Source organism: Oncorhynchus mykiss, chromosome 4 (assembly GCF_013265735.2).
Source record: "Oncorhynchus mykiss isolate Arlee chromosome 4, USDA_OmykA_1.1, whole genome shotgun sequence".
NCBI classification, from domain to species: Eukaryota; Metazoa; Chordata; class Actinopteri; order Salmoniformes; family Salmonidae; genus Oncorhynchus; species Oncorhynchus mykiss.
The window spans coordinates 10,547,887-10,569,021 of NC_048568.1; the positions used below are offsets into that span (position 1 = coordinate 10,547,887).

The 21,135-nt window shown below is 42.5% G+C and overlaps 3 protein-coding genes across 5 annotated transcripts in view; 2 read left to right on the forward strand and 1 right to left on the reverse strand.

The window, feature by feature from the left end:
• mboat2b (membrane bound O-acyltransferase domain containing 2b) overlaps positions 1-10,902 on the reverse strand; it is a 67,526-nt gene extending 56,624 nt beyond the window's left edge. Inside the window, exon 1 of the mRNA XM_036975606.1 lies at positions 10,337-10,902. Coding sequence (XP_036831501.1) covers positions 10,337-10,423 — 87 coding nt within the window. The 5' untranslated portion in view covers positions 10,424-10,902. The remainder of the gene's footprint in view (positions 1-10,336) is intronic.
• A 135-nt stretch (positions 10,903-11,037) lies between these two features.
• On the forward strand, positions 11,038-17,193 carry si:ch211-195d17.2 (THAP and E2F_DD domain-containing protein). Of its 2 annotated transcripts, none has more exons than XM_021600128.2 (8): positions 11,038-11,543; positions 11,641-11,702; positions 11,851-11,900; positions 12,114-12,363; positions 12,680-12,832; positions 13,145-13,259; positions 14,496-14,652; positions 16,484-17,193. In XM_021600128.2, exons 1-8 carry the CDS (start codon positions 11,196-11,198, stop codon positions 16,519-16,521), a joined length of 1,173 nt encoding a protein of 390 aa, XP_021455803.1. In that variant the 5' UTR covers positions 11,038-11,195; the 3' UTR covers positions 16,522-17,193. The 2 variants fall into 2 exon arrangements, with proteins under 2 accessions (XP_021455803.1, XP_021455805.1); XM_021600130.2 differs by having other exon boundaries at positions 11,851-11,894.
• A 242-nt stretch (positions 17,194-17,435) lies between these two features.
• Positions 17,436-21,135, forward strand: part of asap2b (ArfGAP with SH3 domain, ankyrin repeat and PH domain 2b) — a 51,663-nt gene continuing 47,963 nt past the window's right edge. Inside the window, exon 1 of one of the 2 annotated variants that reach the window (XR_005051461.1) lies at positions 17,436-17,882. Coding sequence is in view for 1 of the 2 variants with exons in the window: in XM_036975605.1 (XP_036831500.1) it covers positions 17,751-17,882 (132 nt within the window). In the remaining variant the exon portion in view is untranslated. The remainder of the gene's footprint in view (positions 17,883-21,135) is intronic. The other variant, XM_036975605.1, reaches the window with a different exon arrangement.

Here is a 21,135-nt window from a genome sequence, read left to right on the forward strand (position 1 = left end):
AGATTTGGTCAGGTGGTTTAAGAATGTCCCAGTTTAGGTCACCTAGCAGGACAAATTCAGACTTAATGTAAGGGGCCAGGAGAGATTTTAGGGCAGGTAGGGTACAGGCCGGTGCTGATGGAGGACGATAAGCACCCAGCAACAGTCAACAAAGAGCTATTTGAAAGTGTAATGCTTAAAACCAGCAAATCACATTGTTTGGGACAGACTTGGTGGAGACCACCGAGCACTGAAGGTGATCCTTGGTAAAGATTTCCAAAGGTGGGGGAGTGGCAGATCTGTCTTGTCGAAAAAGATTATAACCAGAAAGCACTGTATATGAAATGTATTTATTAGACTGTTAGAATGCATTGGTTCAGAAATGGATTGCTCGATGCCCAGCTTTTCTAGAGTCAATAGTCGGAGAAACACACAATTTTGTGTGTTTTTGGGGCAAAAATTCTACAAAGATCGAGCAACAACGAAAATTAAAAAAAAAGGACTATATGCATTTCAGGTAAAATAACAACCCAATGTTCATCTCCCAGGAAAAATGAAAAAGAAAATCTTAGCCACAGGGGTAGATTGCCTGGATGTGGGCAGACTGCCTGTAATAATAGAATAATAATATAAAAACACAACATGCAACAATCAATTAATTTAGTGAGTTACAGTTCATATAAGGAAATCAATCAATTGAAATAAATAAATTAGGCCCTAATCTATGGATTTCACATGACTGGGCAGGGGCGCTGCCCTGGGTGGGAGTCACAAAAGGACTTTATTACAGACAAAAATACTCCTCCGTTTCGTCAGCTGTCTGGGTGGCTGGTCTCAGACAATCCACAGGTGAAGAATCCCCTGGGCTGGCAGGGTTACATGTGGTCTGCTGTTGTGAAGCCAGATGGAGGTACTGCCAAATTCTCTAAAACAACGTTGGTATGGTCGAGAAATTAACATTCAATCCTCAGCAACAGCTCTGATGGACACTCCTGCAGTCAGCATGCCAATTGCACACTCCCTCAAAACTTGAGACATCTGTGGCATTGTGTTGTGGGACAAAACTGCACATTTTAGTGTCCTTTTATTGTCCCTAGCAAAAAGGTAATTATCATGCTGTTTAATCAGCTCCTTATTTAATCAGTTTCTTGTCAAGTGGATAGATTATCTTGGCAAAGGAGAAATACTCACTAACAGGGATGTAAACAAATTTGTGAACAACATTTGAGAGAAATATGCTTTTTGTACACATGAAAAATTACTGGGATCTTTTATTTCACCTCATGAAACCAGCACTTTACATATTGAATTTATATTTTTGTTCAGAATATTTTCCTCCCTCTCTAGGTCAGTGAAAATGCTGAGTAATACAGGGTCAATGGCTGTCTCTAAACCACTTGCTACATCAGAGATTCTCAACCCCAAGAGGTTTGTTAAATTAATTAGCTCCTCAACATAAAAGGAATTATTCTCAATGCAGAAGCATGCTGTTCTACACTGTCATGGTTTCACTTTTAGTTTAATTTATCAGAAAAAGGAACATGAAAATTACAGGGTAAATGGTAGATTCCCAGTCGCTCTCCAGAGAGCACTCTGAGGCCTCAGAAAGTGTCCCATAAGCAGTCCTTTATAGACTTACATCCCAAAAATGACACCCTACCACCACAGCGCACTACCCAGGTCAAAAGTAGTGCACCAAATAGGGAATAAGGTGCAATTTGGGATGCAGACATATATAGTATCCTGGGGTATTTCGAAATACCCTCAGTATGATTTTCCAATACTGTTTTAAAAAAATATATTTTAATATTGGTACTTTTTAAATAAATACCTACAGTCAACTTGTGCACTAGGTAATAGATAAAGCAGATCAAGTTCATCATTTGGCCTTTTAGATAATTTTTCCATTATGATGCTTACCAGTACTACTTATACTGTACTAGTTCCTCAAAACAGCTGTTTGAGCCTGTCATGTGTGTTTGTTTACAAAGAACCACAATGAACAAAGCAGAGCCCTATACTATGTACGTGGTTTGAGGACTTTGCGATGTAACTTTGGTCAACTCTGAGTTTAACTCGGGATAACCGGTACCACAAAAGAGGCTCTCCTTTTAGCCAGGTACATTTCTATGGCAACGAATCCTTCAGAACTAACCTGCTCCCTGACAGGCTAACTCATGGATTACTCCATTTATCCTGAATGACATGTCAGAGCCGCAAATTGAGGACCAATGAAATCAGATTCCCTCCCTCTCGCAAAGATTGAGTTTACCATCCCCTTCATTTGAGGAAGACGACTGATTAAATATTTTATTAATCAAGTTTTTTTTGTGTTGAAAAAAAAGTTAAAATACCTAACACATTAATGCAGAATGCAATTGCAGAATGCAATTGAAACTTCACAGTAAAACTTTGACTTAATTTTGATCGATAGAAGAGGGAAAATAGGTAAGTAATAAAATAAAGATGGCACTATATACCCCTCGGGAGATTCATGAGGTGAGTCACTTCTGAAGCACAATTTAAAGCTGCAATATGTAACTTGTTGGGAGACCCGACCAAATGCACATAGAAAAGTGAGTTATAGATATATCATGGTCATTGAAAGCAAGTCTAAGAAGAGGTAGATCTGTTCTATGTGCACTATTTCTATGCTTCCCATTCTTAAGTCTCGTTTTTGTGTCTTTTACTTTCGGTTTTGTACACCAGCTTCTTGGAAACAGCAGTTGAGACAATCCCCACCTGGATTAACATCCATTCCCTGCTGTATAATATTTTTTTATGCATGCTGCAAGCTACGTTTTGAAATACTTGCATAACTTTATGAGCTGTGTTGTAGTTAATGTTTGCATGCGCTAATTAGCATTTACCTAGCATCCGCTGTGGGAATTCCTTATCACCTGTTAGCATTTTGTTAGCATTCTGCTAACTGATGTTTTGGGGTCTATTTTCATTTGAAGATATGGAAATCTGGATACCGCCCAAACCTTTTCCAGAGGCCTACGTCCATGGCCGTGCAGATCCCTGGTTACATCCCCAATTGCACCCTATTCCCTAGTGCACTTGGTCATTCCACCAATTCGGTGTCTTTGATATGTGTAACTTGGTGGAAAATAACATTTGATTTCACCTCATTTGAACATTCTGTCAACGCAATAAAAAACATGTTTTCCCATCTCAAAAATGACTATAGTAAGTGCCAAATAAAGTAAAAGGGTTGACCGTAGCAGGGTTGACGGTTTCATCTTAAAATCAGCCATAAATTCCCTTGCGACAGAGGAAATGGAAGCTTGTTGTGTACAACAGGGAGGGGCAATTGAGTGTCATGAAATGAAATTGTTGAAACAAGCTTCAGAGAGTTCAGTTCACGTAACAGGGTTGACCTTAAAATGAGGGACAGGGTTTTTTTTCCACTAAAATGAATCACATTAAATAAATAATCTTCAGAAATGACTGTCAAAGCAACAAAATAACTAGGACTTCACAATGATGGTGAACTTCGAGAAATGTTGGAGGTTAAGTGGGTTAAAATATTCCTGGAAGTCACAGAGGGTGGATGGAGTGAAATGCCAAAAGTCTTTATTTTCATATTTAAAACACATCTGATTTATTGAATTCTCCATGTTTCCTATATTAAAAAGGGCACTTCATTGAATATAACAGGCTTTTAAAAACATTTCTACTTAAAATATCAAAAAGGCTCTCATTTGGGCCCTGGTCAAAAGTAGAGTAAAGAGGGAATAGGGTGCCATTTGATCCAATCTGCTCTGAAGAGATAGGAACACCCAGTCCCATGGTCACGTAACCTCAGCCAACATAAGGCAACATAAGGAACAAATTAGCCAACTGGGGTATTCACTCAACAAACTCATAGGTCTATGACATACTATGTATGAATCCCTCTCGGTTTTATGAGACGGGAATCGGAGTTGAGTGGAGTTATTAAAATGAGCAGTCAGCATTATTAGCTCCATGTTCTGACTTGAGTTTGTTACATTCCCGTGGTTATGTAAAGGTCACACATGGACTGCATCCTCTTTTTTATTTAGGGCACTACTTTTGACCACGGCCCATAGGGAATAAGGCTCTGGTCAAAAGTAGTGCACTATGCAGGGAATAGGTTGTAATTTGGGTTTCAGCCACTGTGCCAGATAGCCTTTCTCTACTCCCTGAGCACATTCCTTCTCACTGCGCTACCAGGGTGTTGGACAGCAAACTCAGGCAAAAACCTTTTGGATGGGGAACACCACCATTTATGGCTTGGCACAAAAGATTCTCTCATGCGCGCACACACACACACAGCTAATGCAATAAGCTTGAGCTCCTCCGCTTGCTAAAATATTCACTGCAGTAGGTCGACAGCAGTGCTTGTGACGCATCTCACACTCAGGATGTGTCAATTGCGCTGCATGTGTGAAAGTACCGGTAACCAAGTTTGCTTCTATACCACCACAGTCAAGGATGTAAATGCAACTTGGCCATAGGGAAGACACTTCCATTGAAACTTCAGAACCATTAACCCACAGCTCTGGAAGCATCTTAGAGTGCTGATCTAGATTCAGTTTAGCCTTTTAGACCACAATGAAAAAAAAGTGAACTCTGGTTGAGTATTTGGGAGTCTCAGAGACTCATTTCAGAGTCATGAGCAGAGCATGACTGCGTCCCAAATGGCACCCTATTCCCTATGTAGGGTCCTGGTCAAAAGTAGTACACTAGTACATAGGGAATAGACTGCCATTTTGGGACTCTGACCGTGGCTTCTGGAATGCCCAAGTGTTATTACCCCTTCGATATTACAGAAGTCTTCTGCCCCGGGCCAGGGTTTGCAGTAGGCCTATAACTTATTTGCAGTAAGCCTATAACTTATAGCTGCAGATACCCTTTTCCCCCTGGACAAATCCCTAACACTAAATCAGCTTACTATGACCGTGTTGCTGGGTATGGCCAAGCAGAAACCAAACTGTGGTCGTGTTCCAAATGGCATGCTATTAAGTGGCAATAGAGCTCTGGTCAAAAGTAGTGCACTATAAAGGGAATAGGGTGCCTTTTGGGACACAGCCTGTCTCTTTTCATAGGAGAAGTCTGAAGTAAAGCTGGCTTAGACCAGCTCTAGACCACAGGCAGATCCCTGGAGCCGCTCCTTTTTTGGTTTCTAGCTTATAGCAAGTTGTTTCCACAGTAACATCACTTGAGCATGTCATTAAAACACCATACTGTAACTAGGGAAACATAAGAAATGTTAGTCTGCCACCGTCTCTGATGGATTGTACCGCAGCCCCTAAGACTGACTCAATTACTCTTACATTGCTGTGGATTTCTCCGTTTTTTTTATTTGATTTATTTCACCTTTATTTAACCAGGTAGGCTAGTTGAGAACAAGTTCTCATTTGCAACTGCGACCTGGCCAAGATAAAGCATAGCAGTGTGAACAGACAACACAGAGTTACACATGGAGTAAACAATTAACAAGTCAATAACACAGTAGAAAAAAAAAGAAAAAAAGAGAGTCTATATACATTGTGTGCAAAAGGCATGAGGAGGTAGGCGAATAATTACAATTTTGCAGATTAACACTGGAGTGATAAATGATCAGATGGTCATGTACAGGTAGAGATACTGGTGTGCAAAAGAGCAGAAAAGTAAATAAATATAAACAGTATGGGGATGAGGTAGGTAAATTGGGTGGGCTATTTACCGATAGACTATGTACAGCTGCAGCGATCGGTTAGCTGCTCAGATAGCAGATGTTTGAAGTTGGTGAGGGAGATAAAAGTCTCCAACTTCAGCGATTTTTGCAATTCATTCCAGTCACAGGCAGCAGAGAACTGGAACGAAAGGCGGCCAAATTAGGTGTTGACTTTAGGGATGATCAGTGAGATACACCTGCTGGAGCGCGTGCTACGGGTGGGTGTTGCCATCGTGACCAGTCAACTGAGATAAGGCGGAGCTTTACCTAGCATGGACTTGTAGATGACCTGGAGCCAGTTGGTCTGGCGACGAATATGTAGCGAGGGCCAGCCGACTAGAGCATACAGGTCGCAGTGGTGGGTGGTATAAGGTGCTTTAGTAACAAAACGGATGGCACTGTGATAAACTGCATCCAGTTTGCTGAGTAGAGTATTGGAAGCTATTTTGTAGATGACATCGCCGAAGTCGAGGATCGGTAGGATAGTCAGTTTTACCAGGGTAAGTTTGGCGGCGTGAGTAAAGGAGGCTTTGTTGCGGAATAGAAAGCCGACTGTAGATTTGATTTTAGATGTTTGATATGAGTCTGGAAGGAGAGTTTACAGTCTAGCCAGACACCTAGGTACTTATAGATGTCCACATATTCTAGGTCGGAACCATCCAGGGTGGTGATGCTAGTCGGGCGTGCGAGTGCAGGCAGCGAACGGTTGAAAAGCATGCATTTGGTTTTACTAGCGTTTAAGAGCAGTTGGAGGCCACGGAAGGAGTGTTGTATGGCGTTGAAGCTCGTTTGGAGGTTAGATAGCACAGTATCCAAGGAAGGGCCGGAAGTATACAGAATGGTGTCGTCTGCGTAGAGGTGGATCAGGGAATCGCCCGCAGCAAGAGCAACATCATTGATATATACAGAGAAAAGAGTTGGCCCGAGAATTGAACCCTGTGGCACCCCCATAGAGACTGCCAGAGGACCGGACAACATGTCCTCCGATTTGACACACTGAACTCTGTCTGCAACGTAGTTGGTGAACCAGGCAAGGCAGTCATTAGAAAAACCGAGGCTACTGAGTCTCCCGATAAGAATATGGTGATTGACAGTGTCGAAAGCCTTGGCCAGGTCGATGAAGACTGCTGCACAGTACTGTCTTTTATCGTCTTTTATCGATGGCGGTTATGATATCGTTTAGTACCTTGAGCGTGGCTGAGGTAACTATCATCTTGAATTCAGAGAGAGTGAGAGAATTTTAGTCACAATATGGATATATGATACACGTGTTATTTTCAAGGTGACAGGAAGAAAAAAATAATTTGGGTCTCTACAATCTCTGTTCTAGGCCAAATAACTAGGATATCACTGGTGGTGATAGGGCGGTGCACAATTGGCCCAGCGCCGTCCGGGTTAGGGGAGGGTTTGGCCGGGGTGGTCCGTCATTGTAAAATAAGAATTTGTTCTTAACTGACTTGCCTAGTTAAATAAAGGTTAATCCTCACCATACAGCAATGAAGCAAGGCACACATGACATATTTCCTGAACTGGGGGGCTAAAGGAGTAATCATCCCTATCCATCTACAAGGCCTACTACAAGACAACAGTGGGCAAACTCACTCACTACCTACCCTGATAGTAATATGTTGTATGTACTGTATCAGTGTTGGCTACTGGGGAGAATGTAGTAAATTGACAATGAAGTAATCTTCTAACAGCAAACATCTACAGCCAATACAGTACAGGAAAATCACTTTCTGATGACAAAAGTCCAATAGTCAGAGGGAGCTCTCTAAACATTGAGGAATGGTGAAATGACCCAGTCCACACAGTCAACAGACCTCAGTCTAGGGCCTATAGGCCGTAGATGGCGTCTTTGCATTCCGTAGGCAGTGGTAAGCCACAGATCTGTAGGCTGTAACTACAGACCAGTGTCTACGGAAGAGTGAGTAATGTTACAGGATCCGTAGTAGACCCAGGGCTCATTTTACTGCCTGCCTAGAGAACAAGATCACTTAATAGATTAGTAACAACTTCTGTCATCAGAGACAACTGAAAAATCTACCATCGGAGAGAGAAGGGAAAGAGACCATTAAATAATGTTGATCAGCAGCTATACTTTTATAAATTGATGGTATTCTGGAAGACAGATGCTGTCACAGTTGGTTTTAGGTACAAAGAGGCCAAAGATAAGCGTTATAGAAAGATCGTTCTATATAATGCCACACCTCTGAGTGAGTATGAAGCTACAGTTTGTAAGGTAGGCCATCAGTATGTAGAGCCAAAGCTGTACCACAGAGATCAATGGACATACTCAGTGAATACTCATTAGAATAGACTCCATGAAGTCACCAAACAAGCACACCGCATACCTCTCCACATGAAGGAGTTAAGTGGAACAGACAGTTGTTCAGATGACCCACTGTTGTGTTCACGTTTCCTTCATAAATACTATAGGAGCATTTACTGGCAACTACAGTGTCTCTTGTAGAAAGCAGAAGTACAACAGTACATCTTCTTGGATTGTGCCCAACTGGTACCTATTCCCTTTATAAGGCATTACTTTTGACCAGGGCTCATAAGGTGTGAAAAAAGGAACAAGGTGTGTTGATTGTAAACAAAGAAACCAGGCAGTACTAGGAAATACACTATAACCACCTAGATCTTTTAAGTGACAGACAGGTTTTAAAGTGGCAAGCAGGCGAGGAGTGGGGAGAACATGTCTTCATTCTCACAGATTTATGACAAAGAGGCAATCAGAGGGAACAGCTGATGCTTGGCCAATAACCGGCAATGTGTTTGTGTCCCAAATGGCACCCTAATCCATAATAGGGCCTATAGGGCTCTGGTCAAAAGTAGTGCACTAAATAGGGAATAGGGTGCCATTTGGGACTCAATCGTGATGTGACCTTAGTGAGAGAGGCTCCCTCTTACCATCCTTTACCTAGTTCATTACAGCACATAACTCAAGGTTTAGGGCTCCCGAGTGGCACAGCGGTCTAAAGCACTGCATCTCAGTGCAAGAGTCGTCACTACAGTCCCTGGTTCAAATCCAGGCTGTATCACATCCGGCTGTAATTGGGAGTCCCAAGGGGCAACGCACAATTGGCCCGGGTTTGGCCGGGGTAGGCCATCATTGTAAATAAGAATTTGTTCTTAACTGACTTGCCTAGTTAAAGAAAGGTTAGAAGCCATGCCATAAATGATCATGGCTTTAAACTTGGTTGGTTATGAATGTGAAAGAGACATGTGGCATATTCTGAGAGATTTTTCCACTGATCTTTTTTCAGATGCAAATGTTGTGTAGATCGTAAACGTAGGTGCAAATTTAAAACTGCACAAGCTGTTGTGGTCTGAGTAGGCTATGAGGGGATTTGATTATCTGGACAGGGTTACCCCGGTGGGAGAAGTTTGTAAAAAGTGATTGAATTCGTTTTGGAACCGGGCTGCCTCCCGGTGTGAGCCCGGTGCCCCGTTCAAAACCTGAGGCGATGTCGGCTCAAAACAAAAGTGACGTAGCCTAGGCTAGATTAAGCACGTGGAGTAGGATTCTGTGTTCACATGAAAAAGCCATTGCTCTTGATAACAATTATTTATCTGCATTCTCAATGAAAACTAGTTTGAAAATTCTACCATTTATTTGATGGAAAAGTGATGTATGTTTCTCGACGATGCACCATGCTGCCTTGTTGACAACATGACCAAGCGGCACGGATTACGGTTCGATTTGAAAAGGGCGCTCCTTCCTCACCACTTTTGTCCATTCATGTCACGGGCCATAGACCAGTGCACTGCGGCCCAGGTTAATAGAATTTACTATGTTATCTGAGTGTTCACTGTAGTCTAATGACAAGGGAGACTATTTCATTTACATATAGGTAATCAGAATGGGCATAGCCTAAACCTATGTGAAATCCATTGCAATGAATACATTCCCTAATTTCGGTAATAACTGAAGGTATGATAAATACAGATTTATTTGGCACTGGCAGCAATACACATAGGCCAATCCAACAGCACTGATTAGGCTACTGAAGATGTGTCATTTATTTTGGGCATAAAATAAAACTGGCTACATTGAGTTTAGACAGGCAGCCAAATTCTGACCCCCCCACTAAATTTGACTTTTGGCCAATCAGATCAGTTCTGAAAAATATCTTAAGTGAAAAGATCTGATGTAACTGGTCAAAAGACTAATTGGTGGAAAAAAGATCAGTATTGGGATGCCTGTGTGAACGCAGCCATTATAGCCTGAACAGTGAGAGGACAATGTCAGCTGTGAATCCAAATATAGGATTTTGTAGACAGTCTGCTACACAGAAACCTACGGTACATATTGTTCAAATAAGCGACTTAATTGAAAGGTTGGCCGAAGATTCATTGTCGACTAAACGTGACATTTGTGTGTGAAATTTAAAAGGGGCCTTTAATGAAATCATTACGAGATGTGCGTTTATGCCAATATGGCATCAACGTGTTGACACAACCCGTGGAACCGCAATTGAATCACAGCAATCCAAATTCATGATTTCTTCTGAGCGAAAAATACCAATCTTCGTTGTTTGATATTGGGGAATCAAATAATAAACTGCACAATGTTGGTTTTGCTGCGATTTTGGACATGCGACGGAATTCTAGAAATACAACTGAATAGCATCTGTAGAAAAAAGCAAGAAATTGCATATTTACCTGGTCGAGAGGGAGATTGATGATTTCGCTTATGGGTTGCAGCAAACTGGATCCAGTGCATGCCGGTGACACTGTTTCAGTAGCCATGATTCAGTGAGTGTTGAGAGTCCCTCTGCTCCCCTTCCCCTCTGACAGTGGATCCCCGATTCGCCCCGACTCTGATCCTACATCCACCGCTGTAGCTGCTGTTTGCTGCTGGCCACTACTGGCTGTCGGTTGCTCTACAGCACCTTCTAGGCGGAAATACTTCCCAAATCAACCATCATTTGGGCGGGGAAGGATTCGGTTCATCCCCGCTTTAGACAATGGTTTGTGACAATGTCAGCACCATATAGGCTGGACTAAATAGGCGTTGGTGCCACTGAATTAAGTCTAAAAAGTATAAATGGGTCTTTAATTCTCCGTTTCCAGTTGAAATAGGCTACTTTTTATTCACGTTATTTCAATTTCTATTGTAGTCCAAAATGTAACTTTTTGTCTTTATAAATAGCATACTAAAATGTTATATTAAGCGCAGGTGCTCAATATGAAGCTCTGCTTCCGCGCACACTGAACGCAAAATAAGATGCTTGCGCTGCTGTCCCCTCGCAGTGATACTGTTATTCACCCCAGTCCTCAAGGTGGAGGCAAAGCAACATCGTAAACTACAACGTACTTCATAGAATCAGACGAGGAACCCCGACTTCCTCTGCGTTTCTAAGAATCTCGTTGGCTGAACATCATCACGTGACGCCAACTTCCGGCCTGAAAATATATTTTTCCTGTACAATAAACGTGAATTTGAGATAAACAAACGTTATCTTTTATTTAGCTACGAAACGTTCGAATGTAGGTGGTGGTAGCCACATTACATTTTACCATGGTGAAATGCGTGGTCCAGGGGTGTCCTAATCGAAGTGACAATAATAAAGGAGCGTTTCCGAATCGTCCTTCCAAGAGGTTTTTCAATTTTCCTAATGACCAGGCTCGGGTGAAAGTGTGGCTTGCCGCACTGCGAGAAACGGAGAAGGAGGATTCAACAGAGGAGCACCGAATATGTGAAGACCACTTTCTGACAGACCACATAACACCACGCGGAATAAGCGAGGATGCCATTCCTATCATGCCCCCATACCTCGACGGGCCACTGAGTCTGATCAGCCCGTGGGGCGAGGACTCTTCTGACGAAGAGGAATTCGTGGATGATGATGATGCTTCGGCTATGCACGTAAGGATGTGCTCATCATTTTGACAGCTTTCTTACTGCATTCATTTTAGTCGTTTTAACTTTGACCAAACCCTGTCTATATGTATTCTATTTACAGAATGACGATGTTGAAGAAGAATATGATGAGAGTCAGGCCGAGACAGAACCATCTGCATCTAGGTAAGGTTACAGCACTCTAGCCTGTATTTAGGATAACAATTGCAAATATAAGCATTCATCCTTTTGTGTTTTTAGTGCACACATGCATTGTGCACACAAGGCCTATTTCAGTGTTTTTTAAATATATGTTTTATCCTCTTCACTCTAGGTTCCGTGAACTGGTTGAAGGCACCAAGACAAAGACAAGACAAGGTATAGGTAATCATCTTTACTGAAAAATAATGTTGCTTCCGTGCCTTTGACAAAGACTTTATCCCAAGTGGCAGCCTGTCTCCTATATAGTGCACTACTTTTGACCAGGGACTTTTAATAAACTATATAGGGAATATGGTGCCATTTAGGATGCAGGTAATGTCAAATCAAAGTATTTTTTTTGGCTTTGATGCAATGTTTACCTTTTTCCTACTGTAGTCGGTGCTTCTACTGAACCCAAGCCAGTGTTACCTTACACCAGTAAGGGATTTGTCCGCCAGGATCTATCCCTGGCTCTGTTGACCAAGAAGTTCCTAAGGCTGATGAGTGGTGCCCCTCATGGTATCATGGACCTCAACCTCGCAGCACAGAACCTCCACACACGCAAACGGAGGGTATATGACATCACCAACTGCCTGGAGGGGATCAAGCTCATCCAGAAACAATCGGCCAACAAGATCAAGTGGATGTGAGTAGTATATCTTCAACACACAGGCTCTTTGCCAGTCTGTGCTCCCACCTTCTGTGTTTATGTGTCTGTTTTGACAGGGTGTGTTCATGCAGGGTTGTATTCATTAGGCACCGAATGGAATAAAACAGACTAAAATAGGAAGGGACTACCTGAACTTGTCCAATAAGAAAGACTTATTTTCATGTTCTGTCGCAAAACTTTTGTTATATGTTTTCTGTTGCGTGCCCTGATGAATATGCGACCCCCAGGTCAACGTGCATGGTTGCAAGGGGATGATCTGTATTCTGTGTGGTTTCCTCCTCTCCCTCCCCAGAGGTCTGTGTCCAGTCACCAGTTTTGTTGGGCCGAAGCAGAGGCTTCAGCGGGAGCTACAGAACCTGAAGACGGTGGAGGAGAGTCTGGATGCGCTCATCAAGACCTGTGCCCAGCAGCTCTTTGACATGACCGACAGTTTGGACAACATAGAATATCCTTTTTAGAAAAGCATATAGTACATTTCACCTCTTACATGGGTTTCGATTCTCAAACCTTTTCCAGGAGTGTGCACTTGCACACTCGCCATCATGGATTGAAAAGCATAGGCTTTGGCTGGAGGAAGTTTTCACCATTGTGAAATCCATGTGAGAAAGTGCAACTGTAAATTAACCTATGTTTCAGTTCACAATCATCAGGAATTAACCATACTGTGCCCAAACATTGGTTCAGTTACCTCAGTGTCTACTAAAGTACAAGGGTGTTATGTATCCTGCTGTTGTATACTCTTTAACTCCCTCTGTACATTAGCCTACGTGACCCACAGTGACATCAGTGCTATCAAGGTGTTCCAGGAACAGACGGTCGTTGCCATCAAGGCCCCGGAAGAGACCAAGCTGGAGGTGCCAACACCCAAGGAGGTACAGTAAGCCCTGGAGGGCCAACCACAACCCTGCTTTAAGCATGAAACAACTGAGAATCTGAGTGAGGATAGACTGCCGATAGGTACTTATCGCAGTATGAGGCCGTTCCTTCTCTTGCTAGAACAAAAGACGTACCTGCTGTGTACTGACCTGGTACCAACCAAACTGCCGTTTCTACTTGTAGAATTGTAATGCTCGGCAGTGGCAGACAACTCGACTTTTAGCCAATTAGAGAGCACGGACCTCCACGTTTTCCTGTCTAATCCACCCTTTTCATCAGAGTTGTTCGAACTAAAACAAAAAAGCTACACAATACATTTTTTAGAGCAAGTCTAGCAAAAGAGTGTTGTGATTGAAGATGGATTATTTTTTTTTGGTTTGCTAATGTGCACTTATTAGCAAATGTTAGCTTGCTAACTAAGCGTGTCAGTCAAACACACTTAATATGAAACGAATGGGGTGGTAATAAGTTCAACACAATGCAACACTAAATGCTTTATCACTCTAGCTATCTGGCCATTGTTGCTAGTAACATTACAATTCAATCACAATGGATTTGTTTCCATGAAGCAGCTGCCTGTAGCTCACTGCCGAGAGTAAATGCGGCGTCTTTGCTTAGGTAGCACAACATCTAGCTAGCGAATCATGCTAACAGCTAGTTAAAAATGTATCTATGGGCTTTATGCGATTATGGAGAGTGAATTAACATGTTTTGTCATTTTGATAGCTGTGGCCATCTGGCTAATTGCAACATTATCGCAGCTATAGCTAACATTGACTAGACCATAAAGCAACAATGCTACTGCCACCTTCTGGTTCAGAGTATTTTAACAAGGCTGATTGGCTGACAACTTCAAGATCTTTGCTGTGTGAACACAAAAGAGATTGGCTGCCGACACTGTAAAGAGGTGCTAAGTACTGTCGTCAGGGAAACGTTTGGCAATCCTACCGGTTTGTGTGAGCTTTTACAGACCATGATCGTGTTCATTAGGAAACGCATTAGCAAACCATTGTGCAAAAAACTTGCTTTTCTTATTGGACAAGTTCACGTTGTACCGCTCTGTTTCGGACCGTTTTGTGCCCAGTGAACACAACTCTGTTGCAGTACATGCACACGTATTCACTCATGATGGACTGATGCCATCTAAACAGTTGCAGAATCGGTACAATTCTAAACCAATTAGTCTGATGTTGATTGGCTGAACAAATCACTTTGAATTGTTTCCATTTTAGGATGGCATCCAAATCCACCTGAAGGGCGGCAGGGGACCAATCAAAGTGCTGACCTGTGAGATGGACGGGCCTCAACGTGCCACACAGGGAAGTGGGAAGACAACCGGCTTTCTATCACTGGAGGAGAGCCGGATTAAGACCATGCTTCTGCACACAGGTAACAGCACAGATGTGCTTTTCAATCAATCAATCAAATTAATCAATTGTTAAGCTATATTAGGTGCCCCAGACATTTAATTACAACTATGGAAAGTACCTTGAGATGTCCTACTCTGTAAGAAAGGGATTATGCCATGATTGGATTGGAACATTGAGTGTGTTCCCCACTGCAAGCAGCAGAGAGAGCTGTTTACTATAAAATAGTCTTGGGGAATACTGTATCAAATGAGGTCAGTTTTCTCACAAAAGGAAAGTTATGAAAGTATATACACTGCTCCAAAAAATAAAGGGAACACTAAAATAACACATCCTAGATCTGAATGAATGAAATATTCTTATTAAATACTTTTTTCTTTACATAGTTGAATGTGCTGACAACAAAATCACCCAAAAATGATCAATGGAAATCAAATTGATCAACCCATGGAGGTCTGGATTTGGAGTCAAAATTAAAGTGGAAAACCACACTACAGGCTGATCCAACTTTGATGTAATGTCCTTAAAACAAGTCAAAATGAGGCTCAGTAGTGTGTGTGGCCTCCACGTGCCTGTATGACCTCCCTACAACGCCTGGGAATGCTCCTGATGAGGTGGCGGATGGTCTCCTGAGGGATCTCCTCCGAGACCTGGACTAAAGCATCCGCCAACTCCTGGACAGTCTGTGGTGCAACGTGGCGTTGGTGGATGGAGCGAGACATGTTGTCCCAGATGTGCTCAATTGGATTCAGGTCTGGGGAACGGGCGGGCCAGTCCATAGCTTCAATGCCTTCCTCTTGCAGGAACTGCTGACACACTCCAGCCACATAAGGTCTAGCATTGCATTAGGAGGAACCCAGGGCCAACCGCACCAGCATATGGTCTCACAAGGGGTCTGAGGATCTCATCTCGGTACCTAATGGCAGACCGGCTACCTCTGGCGAGCACATGGAGGGCTGTGCGGCCCCCCAAAGAAATGCCACCCCACACCATGACTGACCCACAGCCAAACCGGTCATGCTGGAGGATGTTGCAGGTAGCAGAACGTTCTCCACGGAGTCTCCAGACTGTCACATGTGCTCAGTGTGAACCTGCTTTCATCTATGAAGAGCACACGGCGCCTGTGGCGAATTTGCCAATCTTGGTGTTCTCTGGCAAATGCCAAACGTCCTGCACGGTGTTGGGCTGTAAGCTCAACCCCTCAAACGGTTTCTGACCGTTTGAGCAGAGACATGCACATTTGTGGCCTGCTGGAGGTCATTTTGCTGGGCTCTGGCAGTGCTCTTCCTTGCACAAAGGCGGAGGTAGCGGTCCTGCTGCTGGGTTGTTGCCCTCCTACGGCCTCCTCCACTTCTCCTGATGTACTGGCCTGTCTCCTGGTAGCGCCTCCATGCTCTGGACACTACGCTGACAGACTCAGCAAACCTTCTTGCCACATCTCGCATTGATGTGCCATCCTGGATGAGCTGCACTACCTGAGCCACTTGTGTGGGTTGTAGACTCCGTCTCATGCTACCACTAGAGTGAAAGCACCGCCAGCATTCAAAAGTGACCAAGACATCAGCCAGGAAGCATAGGAACTGAGAAGTGGTCTGTGGTCCCAACCTGCAGAACCACTCCTTTATTGGGGGTGTCTTGCTAAATGCCTATAATTTCCACCTGTTGTCTATTCCAATTGCACAACAGGATGTGAAATGTATTGTCAATCAGTGTTGCTTCCTAAGTGGACAGTTTGATTTCACAGAAGTGTGATTGACTTGGAGTTACATTGTGTTGTTTAAGTGTTCCCTTTATTTTTTTTGAGCAGTGTATTTTGTGGTCAACAAATCAACTGTTAATTTCTCCTTCTGTAGGGGCCTCTGCATCACAGAATGCTGTACAGAGTGGATAGTCTTTCGTTATGGTAGTATGCTGCACTGTCACATTGTCCTCATTGGATGTTTTTGTCTCACTGTTTGGACTCTGACTCCATATTCTGACTCCACATTCTGACATTGTCACTTTGGGAAGAGGCCATTTTTGTCATTTAAAAAATATATATTTGTTTCTGTGTAAAATGCCAATTATTCCTCGTATGACTTGATTGTAAAAAGTGCACATAAGTCATGAAATCACAAGCTTTATTTTTTATACGTGTAGTTTTGAGTTTACAGTCTAGCCTCACTCAGATTCTCAGTTGTTTCATGCTTAAAGCAGGGTTGTGGTTGGCCCTCCAGGGCTTACTGTACTAAAGTGGTTGCAGTACACTACTGTATTATTGTACTTTTCAGTCATCTTCAAATGTTTGCAAAATGGAGGACAGTATCAATGTGACAGCTATAGTCATTAGAAAGTAACAAATGCTCATGTACATAAAGTTTAATTTTCCAAGCAGTTTCATCATGTACCTTAGTGGATTGGAACATGTGTATGTTATTTGCTTTTATTTGTTTCATCTAACTATTCTGAATGCCCTATTAAAAAGTTGTTTGTCTTTCAGTTTTTTTTTAAAATTCTGTTATTACTAATTAAGAAAACACTTCCAATGCATCCTCTTATGAATAAACTCACTTGAATATAAAAACAAATATCTAACCCTTATTTTATTACTTATCTCCATGTGCAACATCCTGGCTAAATTTCTATTTATGAGGTACACGATTTTGAAATGTAATTAAAAAATAGTATTTCAAAAATCGTTATCATTCCTATGGTGTAGACCTGAGACACCTTATCCACAAAGTTTGTCATTGCTAGTGAGTCCTGGAAAGCCAACTGAGCAAAGGGAAATCCATCTATGCTCCTATTCGTTCAAACATGCCAATTCCCTCGTTTGTCCCTCCCCTTTCTATACTCAGGTTGACGCTCCATTGACTATGCGCCCAGTACAGGTTGTTTCGTGGGCTAAGACAAACTGTAATAATGAAATATTGTATTTTTTTCTTGGACACAAGGATAACACACAAATCAACTGACATTTCACTACTGTAGTTTTGACTGTGGATCGACGCGGATAGCGGAATGGCAAACTTGGAGTAGCCGAACAAATCCTATGGCACACCAGTTTTTTTTTTTTTTTTTTTAACTGTTAATTAAGGATTGGGATATAACTTATTTTATAGACATTTAAAGTGAGCGAAGATGCCGCCGCCGGAGTTGATCACGGTCACGGAATTTGTGGCCGAAACTAATGAGGACTACAAAGCGCCCACAACCTCCAACTTCACCACTCGGATGTCGCATTGTCGGAACGCCGTGGCAGCATTGGAAGAGGTGGGTGCAGGCCACCGCGGTGTGAAAAGTAGCAATATACTGTAATTGACTTTACATTAAAGGTTTTCTTAGAATCAAATGTGCGCCTTTACGCACGGATAGCCTTTACGCACAAAGTAACCGAATTTTCCCACATCTAGTTAGTTTAGTTTCCCTTCAAGTGATACGGATGCAACTTCTGAAAACAAAAGAGGAACGGAAAAAGATCTCTGAGAAGTCAAAGCATTTTTTTCCTATCCTGCTTTCTTCTTCCCCAAAAGTGTCCAACAAGTGCTCATAAAACGCCAAAGTTTATAGGCTATTTAATTCGGACCCAATTCTAATTAGAAATCTATATACCGAAAATGTAGTTGAACATTCCTTTGTAAAGATGTAATTACTGTAGGCTACTATGACCTCATGCAAAAATGCTTTACCCCGTTGTGAGGAATCTATCTTATCTGTTAGCCTACTGCCTATGAGGCAGTTTCACTTTGAAAACAGTGTGTGGACACTTCCCACGTTGAGGCTTGAGCCCTTTACAAACTTGAATAGTAGTACCACACCTTTAATACACAGTGGGTCCTTCACACTTCCATATCATTGGAATTGGATTTCCTTGATAATATGTCCCAAATGGCACTGCTATGGCTCTGGTCTAATGAGTGCACTATAAAGGGAATAGTATGCCGTTTGTGACATAAACCTTGTGTTCGCATTAGGCCTATTGTCATGCACGGTAGATCACGATGGGTTCTTCTATGGCATCCCTGGCATCTGTTGGCATCCATATCTGCTCCTGAATGCTCTCTGGAGATGTGCTGTTGCCCCAAGTCAGGCTGGTAATAAGAACATGGTCTGTCAATGCCACAGATACGCTACTGGCCTTTGGGGAGGCTGTATGAATCACTGGATTGTTATAGTGTAGGCCCTATCCATTTTAGAGCAAACTGTTTTTGCGCAATGGAGGAAGTCACACACACATAGCCCTATGAGAGGATCGGCTGATGTGTGTACAGTGTTGCATACAGAATATACCACATGAGGAGAGCTGACTAGAGAACGCTTGTTGTAAGTGTTACATTAAGTGTAATCTTGTCGAAACAAAGAAGTGTTGTATTGCAATGACTTTCTCTGTTTCACAACTGATAGTCTGAAACAGAATGCCAATCTTTAGCTTCCCCTTTCCCCCCATTAGATTTCACAGTTGACAGTGAACACACTGTGTTTATCAAGTTGGACACACAAATACATACACACACACACACATGTTGCACTAACGTTGATAAATTGATACAAAAGTCCAGAACACACAGCCGGCAGGCAGCAGTAATGGCGATCATTACATCAAGTCGACTGACAGGCAGCACTCCCCTTTCCAGTTCTCTTGTCTGCCTGACATTGCCTGTAGCAGCCCACTGTGGCTGCCTGTTGTCATCTGCTTGTAGCCTTCTGTGGCTGCCTGCCTGTTGATGACAGTATCGCTGTGGACTGGAGTGTCATGCTGTTGCTTCTTTGTGATGTGTGAGGGGTACCTCTGTTCCAGGGAGCCACAGATTGCGAAAGTATTCGGCCCCCTTGAACTTTGCGACCTTTTGCCACATTTCAGGCTTCAAACATAAAGATATAAAACTGTATTTTTTTGTGAAGAATCAACAAAAAGTGGGACACAATCATGAAGTGGAACGACATTTATTGGATATTTCAAACTTTTTTAACAAATCAAAAACTGAAAAATTGGGCGTGCAAAATTATTTAGCCCCCTTAACTTAATACTTTGTAGCGCCACCTTTTGCTGTGATTACAGCTGTAAGTCGCTTGGGGTATGTCTCTATCAGTTTTGCACATCGAGAGACTGACATTTTTTCCCATTCCTCCTTACAAAACAGCTCGAGCTCAGTGAGGTTGGATGGAGAGCATTTGTGAACAGCAGTTTTCAGTTCTTTCCACAGATTCTCGATTGGATTCAGGTCTGGACTTTGACTTGGCCATTCTAACACCTGGATATGTTTATTTTTGAACCATTCCATTGTAGATTTTGCTTTATGTTTTGGATCATTGTCTTGGTGGAAGACAAATCTCCGTCCCAGTCTCAGGTCTTTTGCAGACTCCATCAGGTTTTCTTCCAGAATGGTCCTGTATTTGGCTCCATCCATCTTCCCATCAATTTTAACCATCTTCCCTGTCCCTGCTGAAGAAAAGCAGGCCCAAACCATGATGCTGCCACCACCATGTTTGACAGTGGGGATGGTGTGTTCAGCTGTGTTGCTTTTACGCCAAACATAACGTTTTGCATTGTTGCCAAAAAGTTCAATTTTGGTTTCATCTGACCAGAGCACCTTCTTCCACATGTTTGGTGTGTCTCCCAGGTGGCTTGTGGCAAACTTTAAACGACACTTTTTATGGATATCTTTAAGAAATGGCTTTCTTCTTGCCACTCTTCCATAAAGGCCAGATTTGTGCAATATACGACTGATTGTTGTCCTATGGGCAGAGTCTCCCACCTCAGCTGTAGATCTCTGCAGTTCATCCAGAGTGATCATGGGCCTCTTGGCTGCATCTCTGATCAGTCTTCTCCTTGTATGAGCTGAAAGTTTAGAGGGACGGCCAGGTCTTGGTAGATTTGCAGTGGTCTGATACTCCTTCCATTTCAATATTATCGCTTGCACAGTGCTCCTTGGGATGTTTAAAGCTTGGGAAATCTTTTTGTATCCAAATCCGGCTTTGAACTTCTTCACAACAGTATCTTGGACCTGCCTGGTGTGTTCCTTGTTCTTCATGATGCTCTCTGCGCTTTTAACGGACCTCTGAGACTATCACAGTGCAGGTGCATTTATACGGAGTCTTGATTACACGCAGGTGGATTGTATTTATCATCATTAGTCATTTAGGTCAACATTGGATCATTCAGAGATCCTCACTGAACTTCTGGAGAGAGTTTGCTGCACTGAAAGTAAAGGGGCTGAATAATTTTGCACGCCCAATTTTTCCGTTTTTGATTTGTTAAAAAAGTTTGAAATATCCAATAAATGTCGTTCCACTTCATGATTGTGTCCCACTTGTTGTTGATTCTTCACAAAAAAATACAGTTTTATATCTTTATGTTTGAAGCCTGAAATGTGGCAAAAGGTCGCAAAGTTCAAGGGGGCCGAATACTTTCGCAAGGCACTGTATACAGTTGAAGTCGGAAGTTTACACCTTAGCCTTAGCCAAATACATTCAAACTCAGTATTTCACAATGCCTGACATTTAATCCTAGTAAATATTCCCTGTC